At 47.7% G+C, this 24,743-nt stretch overlaps 1 protein-coding gene across 3 annotated transcripts in view; it reads left to right on the forward strand.

Moving 5' to 3' along the window:
* Window positions 1-24,743, forward strand: part of CRACD (capping protein inhibiting regulator of actin dynamics) — a 67,415-nt gene that overhangs the window by 24,351 nt on the left and 18,321 nt on the right. The window contains exons 2-6 of one of the 3 annotated variants that reach the window (XM_032633160.1): window positions 1,510-1,645; window positions 9,401-9,565; window positions 12,220-12,288; window positions 14,510-14,692; window positions 15,351-18,111. In XM_032633160.1, the coding sequence (XP_032489051.1) occupies window positions 1,604-1,645; window positions 9,401-9,565; window positions 12,220-12,288; window positions 14,510-14,692; window positions 15,351-18,111 (3,220 nt within the window). In that variant the 5' untranslated portion in view covers window positions 1,510-1,603. Of the gene's footprint in view, window positions 1-1,509; window positions 1,646-9,400; window positions 9,566-12,171; window positions 12,289-14,509; window positions 14,693-15,350; window positions 18,112-24,743 lie in introns of those variants that run through there. The other 2 variants (XM_032633161.1, XM_032633162.1) reach the window with 2 other exon arrangements.

Raw genomic sequence — 24,743 nt, forward strand, 5'->3', positions numbered from 1 at the left:
GAATCCACCTGCCAATGCAGGGGGACACGGGTTCGATCCCTGGTCCAGGAAGATCCCACATGCCGCGGAGCAACTAAGCCTGTGCGCCACAACTACTGAGCCTGTGCTCTAGAGCCTGTGAGCCACAACTACTGAAGCCCACGTGCCACAACTACGGAAGCCCGCGCACCTAGAGCCCATGCTCTGAGACAAGAGAAGCCACTGCAATGAGAAGCCCGCGCACCACAATGAAGAGTAGCCCCCGCTCACTGCAACAAGACAAAGCCCGTGCGCAGCAACGGAGACCCAACACAGCCAAAAATAAATAAATAAATTTTAAAATATATATATATATATTACTATTGCCGAAGATCACACAGCCAGGAGGCTCACATCCAAGTCTTCTGTTTCTAAACCTCATATGCTTTGTTACCATGCTGCTCATAATTTGGGAAATTTGATGAAAAAATTTGGTACTCAGTCTTTCCAAGTAGGTCTAAACTTGGTTGGGAACCTGCCTGCTGCATTTCTGTAATTCAGTTCAGAGGTACAGCTGGCGGCCCATTTCCCCCAGTACTGCCTCTTCTTTCTTGCCCTAGGTCACTGATAAAACCTCCAGGTGGAACCCCTTTCTGGGGAGGGGAGAGGGAGAAGTGGGGCTCTCTCACCCCTGAGAGAGCTGCCTGCGTGCCTGGCATCATGGAAATGTGCCTGCCTTGCCTTATGGGGAGTGTGTGATTCTGCCCCTGTGTGTTCCTTCCCAGACGTAACTTAATTTCCAAGATCAAGTAAGGAACAGTTGGTGTCTGCTGCTTCCTCTTGCTGCAGTTCACCTGGCCTATACCTCACAGTCAGAAGTCCAGATTTCCTTGAAGTCCAGCCTTTCAACTGAAAAGTGTTCATTGTTGGGTACCTACCACCTATAAGCTGCCCAATGCATGACACCCATTAGAATCTCCTTAACACACATTTCCCCTCCTCTTCTCTGAATTCCTAGAGTCTCGACAGAGAGACTCTTTATTCCTGTAGTCCCTATAGCAATTCCAGCCCTCATCAAGTCTTTGTTTTAGATGTATATATCTTTCTTCCAATTTGATTGCAATCTGAAAGAAAGAAACTCTTCCCTCTTACTTCTAGATCTGCGTGTTACTTAAAAACTACTTGTTGACAAGACTTTACTGGGCTAAAACTGATAGTGACAGCTCATCAGGAGAAAGGCCCCTACAGTTAACATTTCTGCAGTGCCTTCTGTCCTGGGTTCTCTACAAACAAGTAGCAGTCTGAGTTCTCCCACTGAGTGGCTCTGAAACATTGTTGTGTTGGAGACATGTTCCCTTATTCCAGTGGGACCCTTCTGTCTACCCAGCTACTTGGCTGACCTCTCACAGAAAAGGACACCATGCTGGAAGTGCTTTCTGAATGAGACAGGGGATGTGGGTGGAGTCCCCTAAATCAGGAAGAAAAGGAAATTGAATTGCCAAAAGGAATCTTATCACCCTAATAAAATGAAGCACATGATTTGCATTCCAGGTCCTTCAACTATTCTGTGGGAACCCGGGCGTTTTCCCATGACAGTATTTTTATCCCTGATGGGGGAGCAGAAAGTGAGCAGACAGTTCAAGCAATGTCACAGGACAACATCCTGGGCAAAGTCAAAACTCTTCAGGTAAGACAGCTTGAGATTGGAAGGTCAGAGCCATAGGGAAGGGGCCCGGCTATGGAGGGAAGTGGGGTAAGTTCCTAACTTGGCCTTGAGTAGTGGATTGGGAGGTCCAGGGGGTAGCTCCTGGGGAGAATGTTTGCTTTCTCAAACCTCACTCAGTTTTCTGGAAGCCTCTGTCTACCTGTGAGAGGTTCACTATCACCGTTGTACCCACCTACATAACACCCCCTCTCCTTTTTCTCTCAAGTTATTCCCTCATTTTTAACTGGACTTAATGAGGACAAGTACCCTAGAGAGGCTGCAGAACTTGGGTGAGAGGAAAGAGCTCCTAACCATTAAGTGTTGGCCATAACCCCTGAGCACAGGGTTGACTGTCAGCTGAGGGTATGCACAGCAAGTGTTCCCTTTCCAAGTCTCCATACTTGGACAGTGAATGGTGAGACTCTTTATTATTCTGTTGTGTTTGTAAATCTGGCTGCCCTGAGCCACCCTGTCTCAGAGGGGTACTGTGAAGCTCTTCAGCTTCGCTCCTGTTCACACTGCAGAGTTGGGCAGTTTTCCTACATAAAATTGACTCAGATGGTAACTCCTTAAGAATGAAAATATAATAAAATAGTTTTTCACTAAATGAGATTGAAATAATGGGAAATCCAGGAAAAGGAAGGGGAGCAAAGACCCCTGGGTTCTGACCAAGTAAGTTTGCCCGAGTGCTCAGTAGAATTCACTCACCCGACAGAAGTGCCTAAGCAAGCACTTCTCTGAGCTGAGGGTGATTGGAGGCAATGCAGACGATGAACAGGGGACTCTGGTCTGCTGGCTTCCATCTAAGTCTACAACAACGAATGAACCAATAAATGAATGAGTGAATGAACCAGCAAAAAATAAAGGGGACAGCTGGCTTGAATAGCTACTGACACTCAAATTTTTCTATTTTCTTGAAATATTCTTGTTTCTACTGATTATTAGCTATGTACTTTGTGATCTCTGTTTGGTTACATATTCCACACACTCAGCTGAATATAGCATATGGTGAGGTGGGAAATAGCCAACACCCTGAAACCACACCCAAACTTGCCTAGATCTTTGTACCTACCACACCACTGCCCAAGGCCACAGTCCTGCCCTCAGAACTAAACTAGGCACTTCCTTCAAGTTTCAGCTTTCCTAACTAGCTCCCCCGTTCTGGTTCTTGCTGGTTGTACTGCCACACGTTTTATAGACTCAGAAGAAGAAGCCAGCTGTGTCTTTTCATAAGCTGGAGAAGGGGGAAGGGTGTGACGGCCAAAGAAAACCTCGATCCCCTTCCTCCTTACCTTTCCTTCTTGAAGTCTTTTATTTCCTGGAATATTATTGCTACGAAGTAATGAACCCTCATAATACTCCCTTTCTAAGGGGAATGACTTACAGATTTCAGTCTACAAAACAACTGTATTTTACAAGGGCTTTCAAGGAGTTCTTTAAAAATTAGATAATAGTCTGTCGTCTTAAATGGTATCAGCTTTGTAATGTCACACCACCTGCCACTGCCACTCCAAGAAGTGGATTTGGAGTTGTAAAAAATAGATAATTCCTCAGTATTGAATATACAGAAACTCAGTAGAAATATGTGAATGCCAGTTGGTTGTCTTAATGATGTAAGCCATAAGTTTAAAGAACCTGATCTCATAACTAATAAAATGTAAAACAACTCCCTTCCCTGAAGCACCAATTCTGATAAAACAGGAGAAGAAATGTGAGTAAAGCAGAATAGCTGTCTAATCTGAGCGCTCTCCTTTGGACATTATCTACTCATACAAGGTCTGCCTAATTTTGCTTCTGCTGCAGGGAGTCACGAGCTTCCTTACAGCTCTAAATTTATGTTTTTAAACAATCAAATAAGAGACTTTTGCTCTTCGAAGAGGGAAATGGGGACCATTATCATAGCAAATGTGATTTTTGGAGTGACATAAGATATAACTGTATCACCCCCAAAAGACTGTGCTTATTTTTCAGTCGACTAAGCAGTTTGCTCCTGGTAAGTTGTAGAAATAGTAGTTAACTTTATTAACTTGCATGAATGCTTTGCATTTTTCCATAAAAACGTTATGCTGGTATTGATGCTTAGTAAGCAGCATAAAAGGCCGCCCCCTCGTAGACTCCAGCATGGAATGAGGGTGTTTAGTTACGTCGAGGCATGTATGTTTTTTATGTCTGAAATTGTCTTTGTGTATGTGTGTATGTTTCTTTTAAAAGGAGAGAACTAATGGCTAACACCTATTTGACAGTAAATGTCCTAGCAAGCTGATTGGCCACCATTATTAAGACATTCTTTTGAAATGAGCTTTCTACTGGAATGTCATTTAAAAAAAAAAAAAAATGCCATTTTTCTCTGGCTTAAGAAACTTCCTAGTCCTTGGAAACCGGAGCCACGCCTGTAATGACTGCACTTGGAAAGGTTGCCCCCTAGTGTCCACACGTAGTCATCTCAGCCAGAACTGTCCTATGTTGCACCCGTGATGGTTAGTATCTGTCTGCTGATGCGGAGTACAGAATGACTGAATACAGCGTAAATAAGCCTACTCTTTTCTGAACATCTTTTCTGAACAAAGTGAATCTACCACCTGCCAAAATTTCTGTGGCAAGCAACTGAACCTTTAAAAGAAAACTTACTTTTTTCCCCTGAGTATAAAAATAATTCATGTGCAGAGTGAGAACAGATTTTAATATATAGGACAGTTACAGGGACAGAAACAACAGTGGTGTCCTTTTTGAGGACCCTATCCATAACAGTCGGTTGTTCTATGACCAGTGGGTGAAATAAAAAGCCCCCGCCAGGCCTCTGCCACCACCTAGCTAGCTGTGCAGCCTCGGAGCAGGTCCTTTAACCTCTCTGACCTTCATGTGCCCTAACTGAAAAATAGGAGGATGCATGTGATGGATGATCTGAAGGGCCCCTCCAGCTATTAAAATCTGCCATTTATACAAAATCACTGTTCACAGAGTGGCTTTGTAAGCTTTGCACTTCACTGCATTTGGACCACAGCGACCTTGACGTTCCCTCCAGCTGCCCAGAGCACAGACAGGGAGGTGGCTGTTTATTTCAGATCAAACCAGGCTGTGAAGTATGTATGCACCTATCGATGATAAGACTCAGGAACATCACAGTCTAAGCCTGCAAGTGACTTTTTAGAATTATACCAGATCTTTGTCAGAAAATGCTTAGTCTATTAGTCCACGGACTGTTTAGATCAGGAGGGAAAACCTCCATATTCGGTAGCTGCTATCTCCTGCTGAGCTGGATTTCACTTTAAAAAATGCCAAAGTGTCTTACCTTTGAGGATTTGGGCACCTCATGCAGCTGTCGAGGACACAAAGAATAAATAGCTGCTCTTAGCCACTTCTGCACAGAGCGAACGTCTTTAAGTCTGTGTGCTTTTGATTTTGCTTGTTCTTTTAAATTCATTTTAACTATGGGAGTATACGTAGTTCGCTCAAGAGGACAGCAACTTTATTCTTCTTCTGCCTTGTTCTTACAGACATGGTCTGAAGGATGGCTGTGAAAAGTCTGGGGAGATCTAAACTGGCAGTGTGAGAGCTGCAGAATATGCTGTGCTTGGGATTTCCACATCATAGGAGAAAAGCCTCGTAAATATGGATGTGCATTCCTATAACATCATTCTCCAACATTCCATATTACAGCAAAATGGCCCCATTTGAGTGAATAAAATATCACCCCTTTTAGCTCACATTCCGGTCTAACAGGAACTCCATTCATAGCCACAAGCAACATGGACTCAGTTCAGGCACAGCGGTTCCACTCTCCCCTCTGGCTATTCTCTCAGTACATATAAAGGATCCATGAGTATGTAAAAAATATATATCTATATATGGAGGGAGTGGTAATAGTTTATTTTCCTGAAAACTTAAGGGCAAGCTCATGTCAACAGACTGGTTTTCAGTGATTGCTTATATCACAGTTCTTCCCATGACAATGCCTGAATGGTGGGCAGAATAAAAGTCACCAAAAAGCCACATTTATCCCCATATTCAATTCACTCGACACCTGAGATTGCCAGATAGGTTTCAGCAGTCCCCTTTTAGTTGTCAGTAAATCACACAAAGTGTCCAACAGCCCAGTCTCCTTCGAGTCAGCTGAAGGAGGCATTTGGAGTAGGAACCCCACAGGGCAGGTGCAAGAGCCTTGGCCTCGAGAGCCCAAGGCTCATTCACCATGGCCTTGGACCTTCAGCCCTGGCCTGGCCTGTTCCACTGTCTCATTCCCAACCACTGCAGGGTGTGTCTGTGAAGACAGCCCTTTGTCTGGACAGAGAGGCTGCAGCCCTCTCCCTAGACGATGGCCGTCATTTCTTTTTTTTTTTTTTGCGGTACCCTTTTTTTTTTGCGGGCCCCTCACTGTTGTGGCCTCTCCCGTTGCGGAGCACAGGCTCCGGACGCGCAGGCTCAGCGGCCATGGCTCACGGGCCCAGCCGCTCTGCGGCATGTGGAATCTTCCCGGACCGGGGCATGAACCCGTGTCCCCTGCCTCGGCAGGCGGACTCTCAACCACTGCGCCACCAGGGAAACCCTATTTCTTTCTTGACTTGGGTCCTCCCCTCCTCCATCCCACGCCCTCCTCTCAAGCTCCCTAGCCAGCAGCCCGAACTTGTTTTCTCTAGAGGGATTTTAAATCCAGCTGTTTTATGGAGATGCTCATCGTTATTCTCAAAAGCAACAGCATTGTGTTTCTTTTGCCAGGATGCCCATATCTGTGATATAAATCAACCCTCTGGTATACACACACATTCTCCCTCCCTCCCTCCCTCCCTCCCGCTTCCTCTTCCTTCTTTCCCACCCACCTTCCCCACCCCGACCCCGCTCCCTTCAGCTGTTGTCCCTACCACCAAGGCTGCAGCTTCTCCCTGTGCCTCTTCTCTGCCCCCTGCACCCTCCTCTCAAGTTGCCTCTTTCTTTAACTCTCTACTTCATTTCTTAATATCACTCTCTCCATTTCCCAGCTTTGTCCCATGTACCTTATTTCACCTGTTCCTATTGCATCTACTATTTTTCCCCATTTTCTCTTTCATTTTCCATTGGCAGCCATGATACCCATCCCATCTTTGGAGTTTATTTCAATCCAGACTAGGATTACATTTGGCCATATTCTTTCTTTCTTTCATTTTTTTTTTTTTTTTATCCTAAGCATCAGGGTGGACCAACGTCAGTGTTCTAAAAAGTGCCCTAATGAAGAATAATATCAGCATATTCATTCTTTTCTGTGATGGTGGCAGAAATCCTAACTAAAGGGCATTTAGGGTATTAAGCCTACTCTTTTCTGAACATACCCTCATCTTAGACATTCAAGAAGAAATACCCTCATCTTAGACATTCAAGAGCATTGGTAGATGGCACACCCTGACAGCAGGGGGTCTCCGTCTAAGGTGACTGGGAAGTTTCCAGCTCTTGGCCAGCACTCCTAGAGAAGGGATAACTGGTCAACCAAAGGCTGGGCTGGGAGTCCCAGAATGAATCCCTGCTCAGGCTGTCACTAGGATGCTGGAACTCCTCCGGCCACTTCTGCCCACGTCCGCGTCCCTCTCCCACAAGGTAGCAAGTGAGACAGGCCTGTGGCTTTGTTACACCGTGTCCTCTCGTCTGACGCCATCGGCTGTTCTAACTGTGCCTGCTTATTGATCTGCTTAGAGTAGATACTAACTGCCGCTTCCTGCTAAACTTGTTTTTAGAAGATACAATTTTTCAGCCTTCTCCTCCCCGAAACCCTTTTAGGCTGCTCGAGCTGTACTTCACTGGCTGAACTCGGGCTTTTGATGTGTGCTCCCTCCCTGGGGTGCCAGGGGAGCCAGGCTCAGGCTGAGATACCAGCAGATCAAATACGAGTCCTTGTCTCTCTGTGCTCCTGACTTGGCATGCTGGGGTGCGTGCCCCCCGGGATGTGGGGAGGGGGGCCTGGGGCTCATCTCTTTCATGTCTCTGCAAATCTCACCATCCACCATGCAAGGCCGAGGGGGAGCCGAGTGAAGGTGGGTGGATTTGAAACCCTGGAGTTCAGAGAGAGAAGGGGCATATTTCCCTCTAGGGAGCCCTCTGCTGGGGAACTTCAGTGAGGTAGTAAAAATGCTGCATCCTCTCTTTCTTTCTGCCCCTGAAAGCAGAAGGAAGTGCGACATTAAATTTATGAGAACCAGTGGAGTGCAATGAAAATAACACTGAATGTGGTTTAGAAGACATGGATTCAAATCCCTTTGGGGCCACTCGTTCTTTCCATAAGCTTGGGCCAGTCACCTCTCCCCACTGGACTTCTGACTTTTTTTGTAAAGTGAGGGGGTTGAATAATGTGATTGCTAAGGCTTTTTGCAGCTTTGTGGGATTAAATATTGGCCACATTAGAGATAAATATCCGATAATGTAGTCTCTATTTTTTTTTTTTTTTTCCTCCTTGAAGCATCAAAAGACTGTGAAACCCAAGTACCTAGATCTAGAGCAGTAATTCTGAGCCGGAGGCGACTTTAGCCCCCAGGGGACATTGGACAAAGCCCGGAGGCATTTTTGGTTGTCTAAACAGGTTGAAGAGGGGTTGCTACTAGCATCTGCTGTCCTTGGGTGATGCTAAACGTCCTACAGTGCACAGGACAGCTCCCACAACAAAGAATTATCCGGCCTCAAATGTCAGTAGCGCGGAGCTTGAGAATCCCTGATATAGATAAAGGCAGTAGTTTGTACAATATGTTCGATTCAGTACAGTAGTCTTTCAGATGACCACGGCTTACCCCTTTTCCTTCCTGAGTGTCATTCACTTTCTCTACCCATTAAATATTTTATATCTAATATATCTAGCCCATTAAATATTTTGCCTCTTATTAAAAACTATCATGTTTATATATTTTTCTTCAGGGAATAAAATTCCTTTTTTTAATCTGGCTTTTCTCTAATTCTGAATACTATTTATCTTCCTAATTTCTATCCCCTGTTTTTCCCTCCTTCTCCCCATCCATTCAGCTCCCTCCCACCAGTGATCAGTCCTTCTTTGGCCCTTCCTCTGGCCTCCTTCTCTGTCCCTTACCCACTTGGTTCCTTCTGGCCGGTAGGGCACAGTGGGTAGCTGCAGCAAGGCGAAGAGGCCGTCCTATTGGCAGGACAAGATTGCTTCCATCTTTTCCGTGAACTCAGCATCAATCATGGAAAGACTTGTGGGCCCTGGGGCCTTCTTCCATTTGGCAGTGGTACCCACTGTAACCCGAACAGGATGTTCAAGCTAGGGGCTGGTGAGGAAGGTAGATGAAACATAAATATTCAAGGGGAGTATGTCCAAAAGGGCTGAAGGGTTCCCTTCTTTGTGCAACCACAAGGGTCTTGATTTCCCCCAGTGGTTTTTGCATTTCATGAAACTATTTTCTATCCAATTTTTGTACCTTTAAAAGACTTTTATATAAATAAACTTATAGGTTAATCAAAAAATTTTGTCATGCCCAAATTTTGGATCAGAAATACGGTCTCTCTACCCCCCTGGAAATGTTGGCATCTCCATGAAAGAGGTGGCTGGATGAAAAAGCTCACGGCTCGAAGGTGGGAAAGAAATACCAGGAAACAGATTCAGTTATTACAGGACTGCATCAGGGTTTACTGGCATGGTGTCTAGTCTGGAAACTAGTCGTGTACAGAATATGCCTCAGTGCCTGCTAGCTATGGGGAACCTGGCTGTGGTTATTGTGTATTGTGAACTGCTTCACTGCTTCAGAATGTCTTTCTTTTGTTTCTCTCCAGCGACAGTTGGGTAAGAACATCAAGTTTGGGCAGCCACCACCCAATGCCATTCCCATGAAGAAGGCAGACAGTGGCGAGGCTCGCTTGGAAGAGGATCCGTTCCTGACCAGTCCCATGGAAATTGTGACTCAGCAGGACATCATCCTCTCAGACACCGAGAACAAAGTAAGGCTCCTCCAGGGAATGACTTGATTGCTAATAAGCCCAGGAGGGTACTGGGCAGTGGACAGGGACATCAGTAACCCTGGGGTCTGCAATGTAGGGAATAAGGTGGGAGAAGCTTTCCTGATGAGTAGCCCAGGGCTGGAGGGCACTTCCCAGGCCAGTGCCTTGATCTGCAGGGGGGCCAGCTTGGAAGAGGGGGAGGCAGGGGAGACGTGCCCCTTGCCCCAGCTCTTCCCAGTGTCTTCCACTTACTCCCGGAGACCCGGGCTGACCCACCTCTTCTGGGAGCCTTGCCTGGCTTCACCTCCAAGCTGCACTATCTCCTCTGTGCCTTCACTGTGCATCCTTAGTGCTTCTTACACATCTGTACTCCATCTGCATCTGTGTCCACGTAACTCTTTTCTCTGCATCTCTAAAGGTTGAGTTCCTTGAGGACAAACTGGATCTTACGTGTCTCTGTCTCCCCAGGACATCGTTACTGCTTACTTAGGAGCACTGAATGATTACTTGTCGAATTGGACTAATTTAAAGGGAAATGAGGAAAGAAGTAGGTGCTCAATAAGACAGAACATATCAAACAGACCAGCTTGAAGTCTACTTAGTGTGGAAAGAAAGTCACACTGGTCCAGCACTGTCCTATCTAAATTTGGTCTCTTGACACTTTGAAAGAAACACTCTGAGCATATCCTGAAGTGAGAGTCCCTCTAGCAGCAGAAGGGACACCCTCAGCCCTCTTACAGGAAAAGGAAGAAAAGTCCTACCAGTAGCTAGATAAACTGTTCTCTAGCTGAGGCTCTGAGTCTTCCCATGCCTAAAAGAAAGTATTCTCTGTGCTGTGCCTACCATGGTGCCTGAAATGACATTGGGTGTTATTAAGATGCCCCTGGAAGAAGTTGTGCTTGTTATCAGCTAATATGTCATAAGAGTAGAACAAAAGATAAGTGACTTGTAGAGCAAAGGAAGGAAAGAAAAGGTGGACAATCTCCTCTGTTGCCCATCTCTGCCTGGCCCTGGCCCTGGCCCCGGCCCTGATGACTCCTGGCGCCCACAGTTGTGGGTGGTGGTGAAGCAGGCATGGGGCCCATCTCTCCCACTGGTCCAACAATGCTCTCTCCAGCCTCTTGAGTGCTGGGCAGCAGCGTGGGTCATCAGCCTTGATTCAGGGATTTCCTATGGACCAAAGCAAATGTCTTCCCTGTTACTGAAGACCTAATAAGTGCAGGGCACTGTGGCCTGGGGGAGAAGGAGGGTCATTCGTTCAGCAGGTGCTCCCCCAGCTGTGGGCATCGCAGAGATGGGCCGGATTAGACAAGGGGCTGCCTCCGTGTAGTTTACATTCTAATGAGAGGAGAGTCAGACAACAAACAAGTCAACAAATAGATACATATCATAATTTCGGATTAATAAAAATGCTGCACAGAAAGTAAAACAGGGTGATGGAAAAGTGAGTAATATGGTTGGAGAGAGGCTGCTTCTTTAGATAAGGAGGTCAGAATAGCCATGAGCAGAACCGGAGGGATAAAGGGTGTTTTAGGAAGAAGGGAGAGCAAGTACAGAGGCCCAGAGGTGGGACTGAGCTTGTCCTGAAGGAGGAAAAGAAAGCAGGCCAGTGGGGACGAGGGCAAAGGGTAGGTAGAGTACAGTATAGAGGCTGGATCATGTAGACCACAGGAGAAGGGGTGAATTTTGTTCAAAAAGTAATAGGAAACCTCTGAGTAGTTTTAAGCAGGGCAGTGATAATCTGATTTGTGTTTTCTAAAGGTGTTTCTAAGTGTGGTACAGAAAAGGGACTGAGGTAGGGCAAGCTGATGTTATGGCTCTGTAAGAGACAATGAGACCCTTTTTTTTTTTTTTTTTTTTTTGCGGTACGCGGGCCTCTCACTGTTGTGGCCTCTCCCGTTGCGGAGCACAGGCTCCGGACACGCAGGCTCAGCGGCCATGGCTCACGGGCCCAGCCGCTCCGCGGCATGTGGGATCTTCCCGGACCGGGACACGAACCCATGTCCCCTGTACCGGCAGGCGGACTCCCAACCACTGTGCCACCAGGGAAGCCCCCAATGAGACCCTTTTGTAAATATGGGCGATACAAGACAGAAGGTGTAGCTGGTGCAGATGACGTGATGTGCTTGTACCCAGGGCAGGCAGGGCGACTGGGATGTGAATCATCAGCCTTTTTCTTCTCCTCCCTTCCTCCCTTCCTTCCAAGTTTTCTTGCCTCCTCTGGTCATCCACTTCCTCAGCCCAGCTCCTGTGTGCCCCTGGAAGGGCCCTTCTTTCCTTTTCATGGGGTGGAAGGCAGCCAGCAAAGCCGAGAGCTCTGAAGTTGGGGCCCTGCTTCCCAGGTAGGGTGGCAGCAGGGCAGCACCTGAGATTCTCTCATCGGTGGGGAAACACATCAAGGACTGAGGTTGGAGACCGCCCAGATGGGAGATGTGTTGAACTCGGGGGAGAGGGGAGCACACACCATGCCCCGGGAGCCCTGGTGGAGTCCGGACATTGGCAGAGTCCCCGCCGTGAACCTGCCGGCTCTCTGCAGCCAGCTGCGCCCCTGCGTGGAGGAGGGGGTGGCCCTTGCCTGCACAGACACTGTCTGGTTGTCTGCCCAGGACTTCCTGTGCTGGCGTTTGACTTGAGCACTCTCTCTACTGTTCCAGTCCAGTGAGACGCCAAGTTCTCCGGGTCCTCTGAATCTGCCTGGAGCCGGAAGTGAGATGGAAGAGAAGGTAGTATGATTTGAACTTGTGTTGGCAGCTTCCTTACTTTAACTTCCATTCTTCCTTTTGTTGGGCGATCTGCTGCCTCATTTTCCCATTCATAAATGCTACCTTTGTCCATTACTTTAAATTCCTTCAAAATGCAACCAGTGGTAGATGTTGGAGCGTCTGTTTCTATGGTGATGTAACTGCTGGAACTGAACCCTGCTCTGAAAAAGAGCCACACTCCCGCCACGCCTGTGTTTGGGGTCTCAGGTGTTGGTAGTTTTCCTAGGTGTATCATGTATTTTAAGACACCGGTAAGCCATTGAAAAAAACATTCAAAAACACCTGAATGTAAAGAGTGTGTAAGGAAAAGTCTCCTTCTATTTAGAGATGCCCCCCAAAAGACCTTCTCTACTTGTGTGTATTTTTGGTTTTTAACTTACACACGTTCCACTGAAACCTGGGACGTTACCTGCAGGAGCCTAGGGAGCCCTGTGGAGATCACGTGTGCCACTTCTACAGAGGCCAGTCCGCTCGCATGAGGACCTTTCACCTGCACAGGGGTCCAGGGGTCTTCCCGGGGTCTGGCAGACAGTATGGCGAGAACAGGGCATGTCCCTGAGTCTTCTGAAGGGGATGACTCAAGACAGCTCCATCACCCAGATGAAGAGGCCCAGCTTGAATAACTAGAGACGAAACATGGCATTAAATCTCAGCTTGAAATGCTTTATCTGCGTCTTCAGTCTATCACATTTGGCTTTAACTCCTCTTACACATCCATTAGGGGATGGAAATAAATGTTTAATTCATCTCTCTTCAACAGTAGTTTAGAATTTGACACCTATTATAAAGATAAACCATAAATAAATAAAAGCTTAGGAGACCAAAGGCTGGGATTATTTTTCCTTACTTCCGTGCTTCTTGTCATAAATTAGTATTTACTGAGCGTTCGTTTTGCTCTTGGAGCTAGCTGGCTCCTTTATCTTTGTGCATAAATATTGAAGATAATTGCAAAAAGCAAAGCCACCAGCTCAACCCCATTGACTCTGCCCTTACTGTGCACGGACACAGTCAAAACAGGGGAACCCTGGCCTCCGCTGATGCTGAGCCTGTATCTCAGCTGCTGGAGAAGGCAGTTAGGGCCGTAAGCGCCCTCTGCTGCGCGGTGGCGTGCTGTGGCCAGGAGCCCTTGCCTCGCTGCTTGCCTGTGAAGACTCTGAAGTTACAGACGTGGCTCCTTACCATCTGATTCAGCGTGGACCGTGAGCCTCGGGCTCTCTGACCTAACTAAATGTATACGGTTGGTCTGAGGTTGCGCTTTGTAAGTGACCACACCTGTATTACAGAGCCGCAAGCAGTTCTGCGGCTCATCCTTTGCAGAATTGCCTTTCCCCTGTGTGTAGCACATTTCTGCCCTTCACCTTCTCACCCAGGCCTCCTCCTTTTCACTTCCAGTGCACCAGTGCTCGGTGACTTTGGAATGATCGTGCTAAAACATTTTTGCTGATTAGAAATTTTATGCCCTAGGCAGAGAGGTTATTATACTTTATTGTTCCTTCATTCTTTTAGCAAATATTTATTGAGCACTTACCAAATGAGATTTGCTACTTGGGCATTAAAGAGGATTGATACAAAGGCCAGAAAGATACATTCCCTGTTTGAGGAGGCTAAAGTAGGAGCTGAGGTATGTACACACCATGTCTGTGGCAGTAGAAGGCTCTTAGAATTACAGAGTTCTTAGCATAGAGATGAGCTAGTCCAGCGCTTAGCAAACTACTACTTATTTTAGGCCTCGTGGCCATAAGTTGCAACTACCAGACTCTGCTTTGTTCTGCTCTTCCTTTCAGCGCAAAGGCAGCCAAGGGCAATGGTGTGGCTCTGTACCAGGAAAACTTTATTCAGCCAAACAGTCTTCAGGCAGGACTGGCCCACCTCGCCTGTGTCTTACTGACCCCTGATCTAATCTAACCCCCGTACCATTCAGAGTAGGAAAATTAGTCCCTGAAAAATTAAATGACCTTTACAAGTTAATAACAGATTATCACTGGCAAAACAAATACTCAACGTCTTTTGATTATAAAAGCAGTGTTCACTTCACTGTGCCCACGAGCCCCGTCCGCGTGCCAGCATCTCCTGGGCCGGGCTGGGCAAGGTGCAAAAAGCTCCAACAAGTGCCGCCATGCCGGGATTCCCTGCAGGTCGTTCTCTGATCCAGACTGACTTCACATTTCAATCTCCACTGTAGGCTGCTCCAGTTAAAACGTCTCGGCCAAAAAGGCACTTCTCCTCTGCCGGCACCATCGAAAGTGTCAATCTAGATGCCATCCCCCTGGCCATCGCCCGCCTGGACAACAGTGCCGCCAAGCACAAACTGTCCATTAAGCCAAAAAACCAGAGGGTGTCAAGGAAGCACAGGCGACTTGTCGGGGTATGTATGGCCCGGTAGACACCCTTGCTGGCTGGGCATTAATGTTGCCTAGCAGGATGGTGCTGTGAGGGGCCTATGGAAGGAACTCGGTCTGTCCCTGTCGGGGATGGCTGTGTCTCAGGCACAAGGGTGAAGGGGCCCATTTCCTTTCCACCACCCTTTCTGACTTGTTGCCCGCCGGTGGCTGGTGGACCTCAGAGAGAGAGGCTGCCTTCCGAGGGGCTCCGGACACTGTGTGCTTTGCAACAGACGGGCGGCCCACTTTCCTGTGCCACAGCTGAGCCAAAGCTTCTTCAGTTTGATTAGAGGAGACTTCTCAGTCACAAGTTTCAGGGGACATTGATGAAGCACAAATTTCATTTTTCCTCACCTTTCTAATGCTGGACTACCAGTTTTCCTATGATGATTCATGTGTATTAAAAAAAAAAAAGAACTTGAGGATGACATGTAGAGAGGAAACACAAAGATGAAATTCTTTTCCCCACCCCCAGTTTACTCTTGGTTGTGAGGGATACCCGAGGTTACCTGTCTCTGTGCGTAGAGAGGGGAACACTGCCCCTACTTTTGAGATTAGGAGGGCCACCCACCTAATTGAGTAGGATTGTAATGGTAGCCTGTGCACAAGGAAAGCTAATTCTGTTTCCCTTACCAATGTTAGGATCGACAGAACGAGCAAGGTGGCTTCCCGCATCAGCTGTCCCTAGACCAGAATGGGCACCCTGGAGAAGACAAGCCAATCTGGCATGAAGAGGAGCCAGAGGCGCTGGACTCGGAGGAAGAGAAGCGACGCCAAGAAGAATACTGGCAAGAACTTGAGGCCAAGTGCAAACGGCAAAAGGCCGAAGCGGCAGAGAGGCGACGCCTGGAAGAGCAGAGGCTCCAGGCCCTGGAGAGGAGGCTTTGGGAGGAGAAAAGAAGGCAGGAGGAGCTCTTGGAGGAGGAAGGGGAGGAAGAGGAGGAAGGAGTCCAGCTAGAGGCAGCAAAGAGGCAGCGTGAAGAGAAGGCGCAGAGTCCGGAAGAGCCAGGCTGCCGAGGCCCAGCGCGGAGGGAGCAAGATGAAGAAGGGCGCCTGGAAGCCGAGGAGCCGGGTCGCCTGCAGGAAGAGGCGCGGCGCCTGGAGAGACGTGCGCAGCAGGAGGAGCTGGAGGCGCGGAGCCGGCAGGAGGCCGAGAAGCTGCGGCGGGAAGAGGAGGAGAGAGCATTGGAGGAACTCAGAAGGCTGGAGGAGCAGGGGCGGCGGGCGGCCGAGAAGCAGCAGCGGGAAGAGGAGGAGAGGCGGCAGGAGCTGGAGGCGCGGAGGCGGCGGGAGGAGGAGGCGGAGGAGGCGGCGGAGGCGGAGGAAAAACGGATGCAGGAGCTCAGAAGGCAGGAAGAGCTGGAGGCACAGAGACGGCAGGAGGACGCGGAGGCGAAGAGGAGGCAGGAAGCGGAAAAGAAGCTTCAGGAAGCACCGAGAGTGGAAGAGGAGAATCAGCCGCTGCTGGACCACAAACGGGGCTTGAGGAGCCCACTTCAGAGCGACACTGCAGAGAAAGCAGAACAAGAACATCTGACACCCGAGAAGCCAAGAGAAAACTCTGAGGAGCCGAGTGTTTGGGTGAAGCAGAGCCAAGAGGCCACCGAGCCATCAGGCGAGCAGGCCGGAAAGCAGGGGGATGTTCCCGGGGATCAACCTTGTGGATGGCGGGAAAAGAGGGAAGAAACCAACGCAGAGCTGCCCCAGAAACAAGAGGCCCAGGTGGAAGAGGCGTTGGCTCCAGGAGAGAAGAAAGAAGCTGCCGCTCCAGAAACAGACAGAAAGGTGGAGGAGCTCAGATGGCAGGAGGTAGATGAGAGGCAGACCATGCCCAGACCCTACACTTTCCAGGTGTCATCCGGAGGGAAACAAATTCTCTTCCCCAAAGTCAATCTGAGCCCCGTGAAGCCCATGAAAGATGAGGGGCTCGCCTCTGGTCCCCAAGAGCCAAAGGCCCCCAAAGCCAGCCCAGCCTCCCACGCCCTGCCCTCGTCCCTGAGCATCCCACACACGGCCATTCTGGTCACGGGAGCCCAGCTCTGCGGCCCGGCCGTCAACCTGAGCCAGATAAAAGACACGGCGTGCAAGTCTCTCCTGGGCTTGTCAGAAGAAAAGAAGCACGTGGATGTCCCCGCCCTGGAGAACCCACCCCGAGCCCCAGGCGACCCCCGGGCAGGCAGTGGGAAGACCAGGCCCTCCCAGGAGTCTCCGAGCAGCGCGGCCGCGCTCGCTGAATGGGCTTCCATTCGGTCCAGAATCCTGAGGAACGCAGAGAGTGACCAGTCTCGGCCGGGTGATGAACACACCCCCAGGGGCCGATGTGATTCCCGCGGGAACCTCCGGAGGACCCCGCCGGTAAATGCAAAGTTCTCCATTAAGCCTGCCTGGCAGAAATTCTCTGATGGGGGCGGGGAGACCTCCAAACAGAACACGGAACTGGAAAGCGTTAGAAAAAGATCCCAGCCGGGTCCCAGCGAAGAGGCCCGGCCCCAGCTCCCTGCTGCTGATACTAAAGAGCCCGTGAAGGGTGCAGAGAAACCAGGGGCGCACCAGGAGCCAACGGACACCACGGAGGGGTGCAAATTTGCCAAAGACCTTCCATCTTTCCTTGTTCCAAGCCTTCCTTACCCTCCACAGAAAGCAGTGGCCCAAGCAGAACCCGTGGTCACTTCGGACAGCGAGACCACAGGTGGAGCAGGAAAGCCGGAGCCCGTGATGCCAGGTGGAGAGGATAAAGCTTCCCCTTTTGGAATAAAATTGAGAAGGACCAACTACTCCTTGCGCTTCCACTGCGACCAACAAACAGAACAAAAGAAGAAGAAAAGGCACAGCAGCACGGGGGACAGTATCAATGGGGCGCCGTCAGCTCCGGGGAGCACAGCTGGAGAGAGAGAGACAGAGGCTGCGGCCCTCAAGCATGGCCCGTCCCTCCCCACCGAGAGGAAGCAAGCCCCGGCCCCCTGGAAGGACTCTGCTGAAAGCCCTCCCAGCCACTCTCCTCTTGCAGCCCAGTCTGGGCCCCCAGCAGCCAGCACCCAGCCCCCGGCTCCAGAGCAGGACAGGGCAGCAAACAGAACGCCCTTGGCCCAGAAGCCAGCCCTGGCTCCCAAGCCCGCGGGCCAAACTCCGCCGTCCTCCCCGATCTCCAAGCTGAGCAGGCCCTACTTGGTGGAGCTGTTGGCTCGCCGGGCGGGGAAGCCCGACCCGGAGCCCGGCGAGCCATGCAAGGAGGGCCGGGACAACGGGGGCCCCCGGACGCCCTCACCCCCGCCGACTGAGGAGAGGAAGGACCAGAAGCGGGATGAGGAGGAAGAGGTGGAAACAGAGAGGAAGCCAGCTTCCCCGGCGCCGTCTGCCGCCCGGCAGGAAAAGCCTTCCGCGACACCCGAGGCGGGGAGGAAAGGTGAGTAACCGTAGGTTGCAGAACCTCTGCCTCTGTCCAGCCTGTTTTCCGTGCCCAGGGCCAGAAGTAGCCCCCGGAGCTGGCGTTGGAGCACTTCCTTTAATTAGAGGCTGGTGCCCAGTTCCCCAGGTGCCTTCACTCATGGATCATAGCGAGGCTCTTTACTTTTCTTTACAGTTTTGGAAATGTGGACTGACTGTTGCGTGTCTGCAGTTCACACCGTTAATGATCCTTACTTACCCAAGTAATAAGTTGGAGGTGCTGGCAGAGACGGATTTCGCTTTCGATTGGCAGTGGAAATTGAAACGTGGTCCACGTTAACGCAGATGTCATTAATCTTTATGAGGGGCCTGTGCAGTGACAGCAAAGACTGGAGTTTCCTAGATCAGTGTCTGTGTTCTGTCTCTGGGCACTTCGCGGCACCCAGGTGGGAAGTTAGGGGGCTTTGGACAGCCCCCCTAAGGAGCCTCTGTGTGCATAATCAAGTTTGTCTCAGTTTAATGCACAATGCCCACATAGGCATCCTGACCCCACCAGCTTGCCAACTGAGAAGCCGGAAATTTTAGAGCAACCGTTACTCCTGCCTCTGCCCCTAGTGTTTCTTCATGCTGGATGTTTGGGGCAGCACGGTGATCACCTGGATTGGCTTTGGGGCCCCAAGAACCTTCATCTGATACATTTTCTTTTCTGTTTTGCAGAGTAGGTGGTCAGGTGTGGTTCATAGCCCAGGAAGTTACTCGTATTTCTCAGAGAAATTCTCCCCTCAGGTTTTTTAGGGAAGATTTAGGTGATTGTTTAGGTTTGGGGTGATTTTTGCAGAGAAAACAGCTGTTTCCCAGAGATGTTGGTTTGGTTACTTGCCTTATGGAAGACGCTATCGTCCTTTGTAACCAAGCCTTGCCCCGAAGGAGGGGATTGCTGAAGCAAGTGAGGCCCACACGTCCAGAGGACCTGTGCACCTCCTTTGTAGGCGTCCACGGTTCTGCTCGGACGCAGCACAGGGTTACGTCCTTTCCCCTGTCGTGTTCATCCTCGATCTGGTGCAAGGCTGTGGCGTGGAGTAGGCTGGGGACCCGGGTGTTGTGGCTGCAGGAGTTGAGATGGTTGTGCTGCCACCAGAAACACGGGCTGCCTCTGTGGCAGTTTTCTCCCAGGACCTGTCTGCCCCAGATCCAGAGCCAAGCTGCAGGGTGGAGTGGGTGGGGCGCTCTTGCTAGGCTGGGAGACAAACTGCGGCATGCTTCTGTGGGGCCGCCTGAGCACCACCCCACCGGATCACACCCAGGGCCCCCAGTGTGTCTCTGTGTAGCTAGACTGAGTCTTTCCCCAAGGGGGCCAGTTGGCCCAGGTCTCACACCAAGCGGTGGTGTGGAGTGAGTAGGGCTGGGGTGTTCACCCAGCTCAGACTGGGGAGTGCAGCAGGGTGGCAGCCACCAGTACAGAGTTCTCTCCACCATGATTGTTGGCCAACCAGTGCATGCACACTCCTCACAAGTAGAGTCTAGGCTTCTCCAGCCCTTCTGTCTGTCCCAGAGGTTCTCCCGGCAGCCGAGGGGACTTGTCTCCTTCCATGTACAACACTAGCGTTGGGATGCCCAGTCTGTGGCTCAGCCTGCTAGCTCCCCAGGGCCACGGGTCAACCCATACCGACTTTCTCTTCCTTTCAGATCCCTCTCAGGGGCAGGGGTCCCAACCCTATGCCTTTTTGTCCATCCTACCCAGTCATGTGGAAATCTTTCTTGCAACTTTGGTCGATAGTTCTTGTGCCAGTTTCCAGCTAGCGTTCCATGAAAAGTGTTCTGCATGTAGATGTATTTTTAATGTGTTGGTGGCAGGAGGTGAGAGCTCTACATCTTCCTACTCTGCCATCTCCATCCCTCCCCGCCTCCGGAGTCCTTAAACATACCATTGGTTATACACGGCCTTCTGATACATGGGCTGAGTGAGGTGTCTGCATCTGGGTACTCAGTATTAGAAAAGCTCGATTCTATTATTTCTGGATTTTAAAATAGGTAAATAGAAATTTTAATCTTTTCTTTCTTCACTCTCAGTGAATTGCCTTGCACATCCTTGAAGGCACACACACACATTTCTTTGGAGACACCGATTTAGAAAGAGGTCTCCATTCCCTAGGTAGAGGTCAGCAAGGACCAATACATGGGCCCAAGGCCCTGGGAAGGCATTGACTAAACCCACTCCAGTGGGAATGGAAATAGCAATGATAATCCCCCAGTGTCTGTCCTCCAATGCTTTGATTATAGATATCACCAGATATCATCTCATTCTGAGATTCTCACCTCCTTCCAGTGGGTAGGACAGATACTAAGTGGTCCTTTCTCCCAAGAAGTGACCTACAGGAGCAGTGATTAGATGCCAGGATACACTTGCTCGTCTCCCCAGAGCCTACAGGGGGGAACTTGAGTGGGCTGGCTGTGGTTCTCATGCAGTGAGTTTAGAATGAAAGAGAATAGGTTTAAGCATTGTCACAAAATAAAATTTTAATTAGACACTTTGAACTCCCCCATTAAAAAGATTATGCGATTAACAAAGAACTTCTCTGTCTTTTAAAACCTTGACTGAAGTTAGGGATTTTACTGTTGTGGAAAATTTCAACAACAGTAATCCTTTGTGCTTAATCACTTACAAAGTGCTTCTGTTTACACCATCTCATTTAATCTCACAGCACGTGTGCGTTGTCCTGGCTCCATTTTACAGATGAGGACATCAACATCCAAAAAGTTAGGTGACTTGCCTGTTCCTCATAGTGGTAAAACCTGGATGAGGAGTTCTTTCCCGGGTTAAATGATCTTCCCATTTGTTACCCTAGGACTTCTTGCTGTAATTCTCACCTGGTATTTGTAAAATGCTGTAATTAAGCCTCTAGAAACACTTTTTACATTAATGTTCCTAATGTTACTTCTTGGACTGAATGACCATAGTCATATATTTGTTCAAAAAAATTATTCAAAAATTCCATAGAATTTAGCAAAACCTTGTTTTATTTACTTTTTTTTTTTTTTTTTTTGGCTGTTTTGCTCATTTTTCCCCCATCTCTTGGATAATACCTTGGGCATAATTCTTTTTTTTTTTTTTAACATCTTTATTGGAGTATAATTGCTTTACAGTGGTGTGCTAGTTTCTGCTTTATAACAAAGTGAATCAGTTAAACATATACACATGTTCCCATATCTCTTCCCTCTTGCATCTCCCTCCCTCGCACCCTCCCTATCCCACCCCTCTAGGTGGTCACAAAGCACCGAGCTGATCTCCCTGTGCTATACGGCTGCTTCCCACTAGCTATCTATTTTAACTTTGGTAGTGTATATATGTCCGTGCCACTCTCTCGCTTTGTCACAGCTTACCCTTCCCCCTCTCCATATCCTCAAGTCCATTCTCTAGTAGGTCTGTGTCTTTATTCCTGTCTTTTTTTTTTTTAAACATCTTTATTGGGGTATAATTGCTTTACAATGGTGTGTTAGTTTCTGCTTTATAACAAAGTGAATCAGTTATACACATACATATGTTCCCATATCTCTTCCCTCTTGCGTCTCCCTCCCTCCCACGCTCCCTATCCCACCCCTCCAGGCGGTCACAAAGCACCGAGCCGATATCCCTGTGCCATGTGGCTGCTTCCCACTAGCTATCTACCTTACGTTTGTTAGTGTATATATGTCCATGCCTCTCTCTCGCCCTGTCACAGCTCACCCTTCCCCCTCCCCATATCCTCAAGTCCGTTCTCCAGTAGGTCTGTGTCTTTATTCCTGTCTTACCCCAAGGTTCTTCATGATATATTTTTTTTCTTAAATTCCATATATATGTGTTAGCATACGGTATTTGTCTTTCTCTTTCTGACTTACTTCACTCTGTATGACAGACTCTAGGTCCATCCACCTCATTACAAATAGCTCAATTTCGTTTCTTTTTGTGGCTGAGTAACATTACATTGTATATATGTGCCACATCTTCTTTATCCATTCATCCAGTGATGGACACTTAGGTTGTTTCCATCTCCTGGCTATTGTAAATAGAGCTGCAATGAACATTTTGGTACATGACTCTTTTTGAATTATGGTTTTCTCAGGGTATATGCCCAGTAGTGGGATTGCTGGGTCATATGGTAGTTCTATTTGTAGTTTTTTAAGGAACCTCCATACTGTTCTCCATAGTGGCTGTACCAATTCACATTCCCATCAGCAGTGCAAGGGTGTTCCCTTTTCTCCACACCCTCTCCAGCCTTTATTGTTTCTAGATTTTTTGATGATGGCCATTCTGACTGGTGTAAGATGATAACTCATTGTAGTTTTGATTTGCATTTCTCTAATGATTAATGATGTTGAGCATTCTGTCATGTGTTTGTTGGCAGTCTGTATATCTTCTTTGGAGAAATGTCTGTTTAGGTCTTCTGCCCATTTTTGGATTCTGTTGTTTGTTTTTCTGTTTTTGAGCTGCATGAGCTGCTTGTAAATTTTGGAGATTAATGCTTTGTCAGTTGCTTCATTTGCAAATATTTTCTCCCATTCTGAGGGTTGTCTTTTGGTCTTGTTTATGGTTTCCTTTGCTGTGCAAAAGCTTTGAAGTTTTGTTAGGTCCCATTTGTTTATTTTTGGTTTTATTTCCGTTTCTCTGGGAGGTGGGTCAAAAAGGATCTTGCTGTGATCTATGTCATAGAGTGTTCTGCCTGTGGTTTCCTCTAAGAGCTTGATAGTTTCTGGCCTTACATTCAGGTCTTTAATCCATTTTCAGTTTATTTTTCTGTATGGTGTTAGGGGGTGATCTAATCTCATACTTTTACATGTACCTGTCCAGTTTTCCCAGCACCACTTATTGAAGAGGCTGTCCTTTCTCCACTGTACATTCCTGCCTCCTTTATGAAAGATAAGGTGACCATATGTGCGTGGGTTTATCTCTGGGCTTTCTATCCTGTTCCATTGATCTATGTTTCTGTTTCTGTGCCAGTACCATACTGTCTTGATTACTGTAGCTTTGTAGTATAGTCTGAAGTCAGGGAGCCTCATTCCTCCGGCTCCGTTTTTCGTTCTCAAGATTGCTTTGGCTACTCGGGATCTTTTGTGTTTCCATACAAATTGTGAAACTTTTTGTTCTAGTTCTGTGAAAAATGCCAGTGGTAGTTTGATAGGGTTTGCACTGAATCTGTAGATTGCTTTGGGTAGTAGAGTCACTTTCACAATGTTGATTCTTCCAATCCAAGAACATGGTATATCTCTCCATCTATTTGTATCATCTTTAATTTCTTTCATCAGTGTCTTATAATTTTCTGCATACAGGTCTTTTGTCTCCTTAGGTAGGTTTATTCCTAGATATTTTATTCTTTTTGTTGCATTGGTAAATGGGAGTGTTTTCTTGATTTCACTTTCAGATTTTTCATCATTAGTGTATAGGAATGCCAGAGATTTCTGTGCATTAATTTTGTATCCTGCTACTTTACCAAATTCATTGATTAGCTCTAGTAGTTTTCTGATAGCATCTTTAGGATTCTCTATGTATAGTATCATATCATCTGCAAACAGTGTCAGCTTTACTTCTTCTTTTCAGATTTGTATTCCTCTTATTTCTTTTCCTTCTCTGCTGTGGCTAAAACTTCCAAAACTGTGTTGAATAAGAGTGTTGAGAGTGGGCAACCTTGTCTTGTTCCTGATCTTAGTGGAAATGCTTTCACTTTTTCACCATTGAGGATGATGTTGGCTATGGGTTTGTCATATATGGCCTTTATTATGTTGAGGAAAGTTCCCTCTGTGCCTGCTTTCTGCAGGGTTTTTATCATAAATGGGTGTTGAATTTTGTCGAAAGGTTTCTCTGCGTCTATTGAGATGATCATACAGTTTTTCTCCTTTAATTTGTTAATATGGTGTATCACGTTGATTGATTTGCGTATATTGAAGAATCCTTGCATTCCTGGAATAAACCCCACTTGATCATGGTGTATGATCCTTTTAATGTGCTGTTGGATTCTGCTTGCTAGTATTTTGTTGAGGATTTTTGCATGTATGTTCATCAGTGATATTGGCCTGTAGTTTTCTTTCTTTGTGACATCCTTGTCTGGTTTTGGTATTAGGGTAATGGTGGCCTTGTAGAATGAGTTTGGGAGTGTTCCTCCCTCTGCTATATTTTGGAAGAGTTTGAGAAGGACAGGTGTTAGCCCTTCTCTAAATGTTTAATAGAATTCGCCTTTGAAGCCATCTGGTCCTGGGCTTTTGTTTGTTGGAAGATTTTTAATCACAGTTTCAATTTCAGTGCTTGTGATTGGTCTGTTCATATTTTCTATTTCTTCCTGGTTCAGTCTTGGCAGGTTGTGCTTTTCTAATAATTTGTCCATTTCTTCCAGGTTGTCCATTTTATTGGCATACAGTTGCTTGTCGTAATCTCTCATGATTTTTGTATTTCTGTAGTGTCAGTTGTTACTTCCCCTTTTTCATTTCTAATTCTATTGATTTGAGTCTTCTCCCTTTTTTTCTTGATGAGTCTGGCTAAAGGTTTCTCAATTTTGTTTATCTTCTCAAAGAACCAGCTTTTAGTTTTATTGATCTTTGCTATCGTTTCCTTCATTTCTTTTTCATTTATTTCTGATCTGATCTTTATGATTTCTTTCCTTCTGCTAACTTTGGGGGTTTTTT

The sequence above is a fragment of the Phocoena sinus genome, chromosome 5 (genome assembly GCF_008692025.1).
Source record: "Phocoena sinus isolate mPhoSin1 chromosome 5, mPhoSin1.pri, whole genome shotgun sequence".
Classification (NCBI taxonomy): domain Eukaryota; kingdom Metazoa; phylum Chordata; class Mammalia; order Artiodactyla; family Phocoenidae; genus Phocoena; species Phocoena sinus.